At 46.7% G+C, this 7500-nt stretch overlaps 1 protein-coding gene across 1 annotated transcript in view; it reads right to left on the reverse strand.

Moving 5' to 3' along the window:
* Nucleotides 1-7500, reverse strand: part of LOC143291882 (uncharacterized) — a 37284-nt gene that overhangs the window by 13380 nt on the left and 16404 nt on the right. Inside the window, exons 12-17 of the mRNA XM_076602012.1 lie at nucleotides 7172-7318; nucleotides 6378-6634; nucleotides 5501-5860; nucleotides 4710-4908; nucleotides 3359-3600; nucleotides 2876-3177 (exon numbers count right to left, since the gene is read on the reverse strand). Coding sequence (XP_076458127.1) covers nucleotides 2876-3177; nucleotides 3359-3600; nucleotides 4710-4908; nucleotides 5501-5860; nucleotides 6378-6634; nucleotides 7172-7318 — 1507 coding nt within the window. The remainder of the gene's footprint in view (nucleotides 1-2875; nucleotides 3178-3358; nucleotides 3601-4709; nucleotides 4909-5500; nucleotides 5861-6377; nucleotides 6635-7171; nucleotides 7319-7500) is intronic.

The raw sequence follows: 7500 nt of genomic DNA on the forward strand, positions 1-7500 counted from the left end.
TTGAATGTCATCATTTAAAAGGTAGGAGAGGAGGGGTGTGAAACGTGTAGGAGGAGGGTGGAATTAAAGATGAATGTTTGAAATAATTATCTAAGTATAATTAAAGAAAAATACTGAATGGGCTTTGTAAAAGAAAAGTCGTTAATTCGATGAGAGAAACTGATAATATAAAAAGTAAAGAACATCAACATTCCCAGTGACTTGCGACGACACACTTTCGCGCAGGTAAGGCTTCATCAAATAACACTAAAAAAATTATATGTTTAACTGCCTTATCACTGAAAAAATCGCACTTGATATCTAGTGCTATTTGATATCTTAGCAATATTTAGTGCGTAATGAATTAGATAATAGAAAATTTAACTTAAATTGAAGTGGAGTGATGGCCTAGAGGTAACGCGTCCGCCTAAGAAGCGAGAGAATCTGAGTGCGCTGGTTCGAATCACGGCTCAGCCGCCGATATTTTCTCCCCCTCCACTAGACCTTGAGTGGTGGTCTGGACGCTAGTCATTCGGATGAGACGATAAACTGAGGTCCAGTGTGCAGCATGCACTTAGCGCACGTAAAATAACCCACGGCAATATAAGGGTTGTTCCTGGCAAAATTCTGTAGAAAAATCCGCTTCGATAGGAAAAACAAATAAAACTGCACGCAGGAAAAAAATACAAAAAATGGGTGGCACTGTAATGTAGCGACGCGCTCTCTCAGGGGAGAGAACAGCCCGAATTTCACACAGAGAAATCTGTTGTGATAAAGAGAAATACAAATACAAATACAAACACAACTGGTCTGCGAATTGGACAAAAGTCTGAGAGAGTCTAATGACAAGGTTTTATATATATATACGAGTATATTTATACACACACACACACACACACACACACACACACACACATATATATATATATATATATATATATATATATATATATATATACAAAGTCACTTATGAAGTCTCTTTCCAATATATTACTAATTTCCTTGTATGACTACGAGCAATATACATTTATACTACCAGTCAAAATCTTTGCTAATCTTTTAGCTAATCTGTGTACTTGGTCATTGTTATGGAAATACAATATGGGATGGTATCCAACAAAAACCAGTATTTGCGCCTTTCACAAATAGGGAGTGTGATAAATGCTCAATTTCAAACAATAGATCTTCTCTCTGATTTTGTATCAAAAAATGAGCAAAACTTTTAAAGACTAAATGATAATCAACACAAAAAAAGGATATTACTTTTCATCAATGGTATCTGAACAAGATAATTTAAAGCCATAAGGATGGCCACTAACTCAACTGTAAAAACTGCTTGCTTATCCCTTTCCTTAATAATGATATTTCTGTTTTAAGGCTAGCACTCACAAAAGCAGATCCAGGGCTGCTATAGTCCAGGACCGAACCATCAGTATAAACTTTTAAATGACTATCAAGTTTTCCTTCTTTTTTTTCTGCCCCATCATCTGCACCGTTTCAGTGGCATTACTCCCACGCCGCTCATTTAGATTCCCCCATACACGGCCACACCCTGGTTCATCCATCGGAGTTCCAACGTCGGCAGTCCACAGGGAACCATCGATGTTAGGTCGCCAGGAGGCCACACACCAGAGGAGACCCTGCACTGCTGCAGTCACTTCGGTGGTGTTCAGTGGTGCCTGTTCTGTTTTAACGTACTTAGGACACCACCTACTGAGCCCCCTACTAACGACAATAATGGCTTAGTCGCGGAGCCAGACTGAGTGAGCGTCCCTCCCAGAGTGGAGACCGCCACCACGCCCCTCAAACAACAGCCCCCCATGAATCTACCGACACTGACGACATTGACAGGACTCACCCCAAGCACGGAAGTGGAGGGGTATCGAAACTGAGGTCACCATGAGAGCAGGGCATGAAAGGCCACAGACTTTGAGACTATTTTGTTTATATTGATGACGATGAAGGAGGAGGAGGATGACGATGATGAGGACGATGTTGCTATGGAGGTCCATTTTGGTTTGGGACTGCGTGACAAGGCTGTACACTACGCTTCCTGTCATAATGATATCCCGGCGTTAACCAGGCCCGAAAGATACAGACACTTGTAGTGTTGGTCAGGTAATTAGAACAACACACCCAAAGACGCATCCTTGAAGTGGATGACACTCGACTGTGTGGTCCCAGCCTCCCCATTTAAGCCCACAGCACACTCAATTCTGGGTAGGAGCCGGCCACGGGCCGAAAAAGCCACCTCCGCTGGGATTCGAACCCACGTCCTCCCAGCCGTCAGTCCGCGACGCTAACCACTTCGCCACGGCGGCTGGTTGAAGTTTTCCTTCCAATCCAGTTCTGACCGATACTGCTATCATAATTATGTGGATGACATTCTCCTTTTGTTGTCAGAAGCAGTTTTGCTCTTGTTAACTCCCAAGGATAGCAGGTGGCGCCGGTACACAAAGTGCCATGTCATTTAAGTTTATGTTTGAAGAAATTAGAATATGTGACACATGTGTGTGAATGGTTAGTTTCTTTTCTTTTGATATTTCCTTCGTTGTTTTGAAGAATACCTTAACTCTCTCCATACGAACGGCGAAAGAGACGATGTAAACAGCATTTCACCCCAGTTACCATCATCAAAATATTGCAAGCATACTGAAGAGGTGAATGTTGACAAAGAATACCACAATTCTGACGACGGAAGCTAAAGGTTGGGTCATTGGACATCCGAGGGGTCTGTGTAGAGGAGAAGAGAGGACTGACCGTACTGAGTGAGTTAAAGCAGTTATGTGACTAAGTACAAGATGATTCACCATGTAAACCTAACTGCAGACAGGTACAAGAAGGTTCACCATGTAGACCTACCTGTAGACAAATACAACCTGGTTCACAACCTCACCTGGTCTGTTGTTTGATGAAAGACTGACGGTCGGCAAATGTGGTAACAGAGCTGCTCTCAAACAGACGACGGATGTGTTCCGGGATGGGACCTTTGCCTGACAACGTCGTCCCGTTGGGGAGTTCCACAGTCCAGGAGGACTCCCTCACCAGGCTGGGGAGCACCATGGAGTCCTTCATGAACTGCCGCACCCCAGAGGGCAAGGCGCCGGACCCGGCCAGCAAGGGAGTGCCGTCAGGCCGCTTCAGCTGCCAGTGAGACTTGGACGAGGACAGGACCAGCCCCGACTTGAGGTTGGAAAACTACAACAGTGGGGGTCACAAAGTAAATGATGACGTTGATGATCATAATGTTGGTGATGGTGAATATGATGATGATGATGATGAATATGATGATGAAGAAAAACGACGATCACGACGACAAAATCCACACCTAAAAGCACCAAAAACAGCAGCAGCGCCACAAGACACCTCCGTGACCCACCTTGCTGAAGACGCCCGAGGGCACGTCTCCAGTGCCGGAGTCCAGCACGTGGCCGGAGGAGGAGAGGACGGCCCAGCGCGTGACGATGCCTCCCTCTGGCTTGAGGTGCTCGTCCAGCTTCAGCTCCTGACGGAGGCGGGCAGGGATGGAGTCCTGACCCCCTGTGGCCTCACTGCCGTCCGTCCTGGACACCGTCCACTCTTTCACCTTGTTTCCCACCTGTTGCACCTTCACCAGCTTTCCTGCACACGGCAATGAAGGGGGGAAGGGGTTTGTCCTTTTTGTTTGTTTGTTTTCTCTGCTGCCGCATTATGCACCGTTTCAGTGGCTTTACCCCCACGCCGCTCATTCCGAATCCCCGTCACACGGCCACACCCGGGTTCATCTGTCGCAGTCCCAGCATCGTCAGTCAGTCCACAGGGAACTATCGATGTTAAGTCGCCAGGAGGCCACATACCAGAGGAGACCCTGCTTTGCTGCTGAGTCACTTCGGTGGTGTTCAGTAATGCCTGTTCGACGTTCTTGTTTAACGTACTTAGGACACCACACACTAACTCCCCCACTGTCGACAATAATCGCTTTGTCGCTGAGCCAAACTGAGTGGGCGTCCCCAGACTGGAGACCGCCGACACGTCCAGGACAGGTTAGTCCTTGTCAGTGTGTCCGTTCAAACTCAACTGCAGATGGACGGGGGTGATACTTATCGTAGAGCGCAACTTTGAAATTTTTTTCTTCTGAAATACTGAACGACTACGGTGGCATCATCTTCACCCACAATCATAATTATAATTATAGTCACGGTTCCTCAATCCTGGAACGTGAAAGTCTTCCCGGGTCGTTCTAGTGACAACAGTCAGCGAGGAGGTGAACAGATCAACCGGATAATAAATTGTATTGTAGTACTCTTTTGTCACAACAGATTTCTCTGTGTGAAATTTGAGATACTCTACCCAGGGAGAGCACGTCACCACTAGTGACATCCACCCAATGAACCACGAATTACAAATCGACCAGCCAACCAGTCAGCAAGGCAGTCAACCAAACAACAAATCAAGGAGCCGGATATTTAATTCAGCTATCATAAACATCGACAAAAATATATCAAATGAAATCACTGTTACTACCTTGGCCACAAACAGCAACTGTTTAATTTTTTTTCTGTATATTTTTTGGATTAATTTATTATTTTTATTTTGTTTTCTTTCTTGTCTTTCTTAGCATATATATATATGAGACTTTTATTTATTTTTCTTTTTTAAGAAAAACAACCAAAAAAAAAGCAACTGGTATCACTGTCGAAAACGACAACGACACCGCCACCACCACCACCACCACCTCCCGCAACACTCACCTTTCTTGTAGTAAGCGTACAGGTTTTTGACGGCGTCAGGAATGGGGCCGTTGCCCGTGCTAAGCACCTTTCCCCCAGGTGCCATGATGAACCAGCGGAGGCTGGGCTCTGGCTGCAGACGGAACTGGAAGGCTTCGGACGTGGCGGCTGGCACCTCCCCTACCCCTGACTTCATAACTCGCCCGTTCTTTGACACGATCTGCGTGAACAGGAAAAGAATGCGGAGCGATGCGAACAGTTCAGTTCTGTTCAGTTCAGTTACTCAAGGAGGCATCACTACGTTCGGACAAATCCATATATGCTACACCACATCTGCTAAACAGATGCCTGACCAGCCGCGTAACCCAACGCGCTTAGTCAAGCCTTGAGGGAAACAGTTCGGTGGTAATATTATTGAAATGAAACAGGAAAACAGCGGTCACAACAGACGAGCTTTTGTCGGAGCGGTTGTCGGAGCAAGGTGTGTGTGTCTGTGTGTGTGTGTGTGTGTGTGTGTGTGTGTGTGTGTGTGTGTGTGTGTGTGTGTGTGTGTATGTGTGTGTGTGTGTGTGTGTGTGTGTGTGTGTGTGTGTGTGTGTGTGTGTGTGTGTGTGTGACAGACAGACAGAGAAACACACAAAGAAACAGACTGAGGGAATGAAAGAAAGAAATGCAGAGACAGACAAACAGACAGACAAACAGAGCCAAGGGCAGAGCACACACACACACACACACACACACACACACACATCCCCACAACAACAACACGCCCCCCATCCCCCGCCCCCCGATCCCCACCCCCTATGACTTACCTTCCACCGCACACTCCCTCCAGACGACGAGGTCCCGGGACTGAAAACCAACACCTCCCCCTTGTGGTTGGGCACGTACACCACGCCTCCGGACACCGTGGTGTCCTGGACCTTGGCCAGGGGGCCCAGGTGCTCCCTGGTCACCAGCAGCCCGGACAGGTCGCCCTGGGGCCAGGACCCCTCGGGCCGGGCGTGGCGGCCGTACAGCACCGTGCCGTTGTTCAGGAGAGACACCCGCTCCAGGGTCGGGTAGCTCTCTCCGGAGGGCAGGGTGGGCTCGGGGCCCTGGTGGGGCAGCCGTCCCTCCTTGAAGGTCAGGTTGAGCCTGGGGTGAAGGCTCTGGTGCGTGGAGAACCATTCCTGGGAAGGGGTGGGGTGGGGTGGAGGTGAGGTGGGTTAGAGAGGTAGGTTGGTGGGTAGGGGTTGGGGGTTAGGAGGTAGGGATAGCCGTGGTGTTACTGGTTATTGCGACATACGATTATGGTGAAAATCTTATTAATCTAATTCGGAAAGAGTTTACAAACAATTAAGTGTGCATATAAATAAACAAATAAATGGCAAAGTAAACAGATAAGGAAGTGAGTAAATAAGAAAAAAGAAAGAAAGAAAGAAAGAAGGGAGAAAAAAGAATAGAATACAAAGAATTCAAAATCATAACATAGAATCAGAAGGATACAAGCTATATACTTAGAAGTGAGTGCATGTGTATGCGTGTGTATGTGTACGCATGTGCATGTGCGTGTGTGTGTGTGCGTGCGTGTCAGTGTGTGTGTGCGTGTGCATGTGCGTGCGCGCGCGCGCACGTGTGCGTGCGTGTGTGCGTCAAGTTCATTCGTGTATGCTGTTACAGACAAAGGCATTACAAAAACCTCTATACCTGCAGTCCCCAGTTGTAATGTTCATTCCACTGGATGGCTGGGGGTTGTGCTGGCTGCACACGGTAGCGGATTTTCAGCACGAACTGGTTGTGGAACTCATCCCTGGGCAGAGTGTCAATGCGCACGTGGCCCGAGCCGTTGAAGTAAGCCGTGCCGTGATTGGTCAGCATCACGCGCTCCACGTGCGCCGCGTGTTTGTGCAGCGATCTATCATCGAACGTGCCGTCGAAGGCGTAGTGAACGGAAGGGACACAACCTGGTTATGAACGAGTGTTTTGTATGAGAATGAGTTGCTTAACTTTTAATGCAAAACTGGGACGTTTGACGGAGTAACGCTAAGATTTCCACTCACAATATCAAGATTTTTCAATATAAACGGGCTTAAGAAAACGATTAACTTAACAGTGGCTTTAAAGAATGCAACAGTAACTTAATCTTCTATTAACCCGCCAATCTAACTCTGGAACATAGAAAACTCTGGAAAAAAAACACCCCAAAACGGGGCTTAAATTCCAACGCTTCAAATTTGTAGTATTGTCTTGGTATATACATACATATTTGTGTTGGTTTTTTCATGTGCATAGGTATGTTATTATGCATAATTGTTTCATGTAAGGCGCTTGGAGCACATCACATGGGGAGTTTACGTCACATAAGTATGCTCTATGATTATTAATCTTATCATTCTTATTATCACTTTTCTTATTAATATTATTATTTTTCTTATTACAATTATCATTCTTATTATTAACATTACTGCTTATCATTATTATTAATCAAACTGCACGTTCACCCAGTGACGGCATGTACGGGACGCATGAGCACTGATCCTGGTTGTACACAGTGCCAGGGATGCAGGGTCGGACCTCGTGGGCCTGTCCCGGCCTGATCTTCACGTAGCTGAAGGGGTCGTGGGGGTGGGGCCGGAACACACAGGCCCCTGACACAGACAGGACACAGCTGGTCAGTCAGTTTGTGAGCTGATGTCGGTGGATCGTATCTCCGTTGCGATTTTGATGATGACGATTGCTATTTTTGTGGTGCTGCTGCTGTTATTATCAGACAGTGGTGGGTTGGTGTTCCATGGTTGTGAACTGTTTTCTTCATGATCATCGTCTCGTT

The sequence above is a fragment of the Babylonia areolata genome, chromosome 18 (genome assembly GCF_041734735.1).
Source record: "Babylonia areolata isolate BAREFJ2019XMU chromosome 18, ASM4173473v1, whole genome shotgun sequence".
In the NCBI taxonomy this organism is placed as follows: domain Eukaryota; kingdom Metazoa; phylum Mollusca; class Gastropoda; order Neogastropoda; family Buccinidae; genus Babylonia; species Babylonia areolata.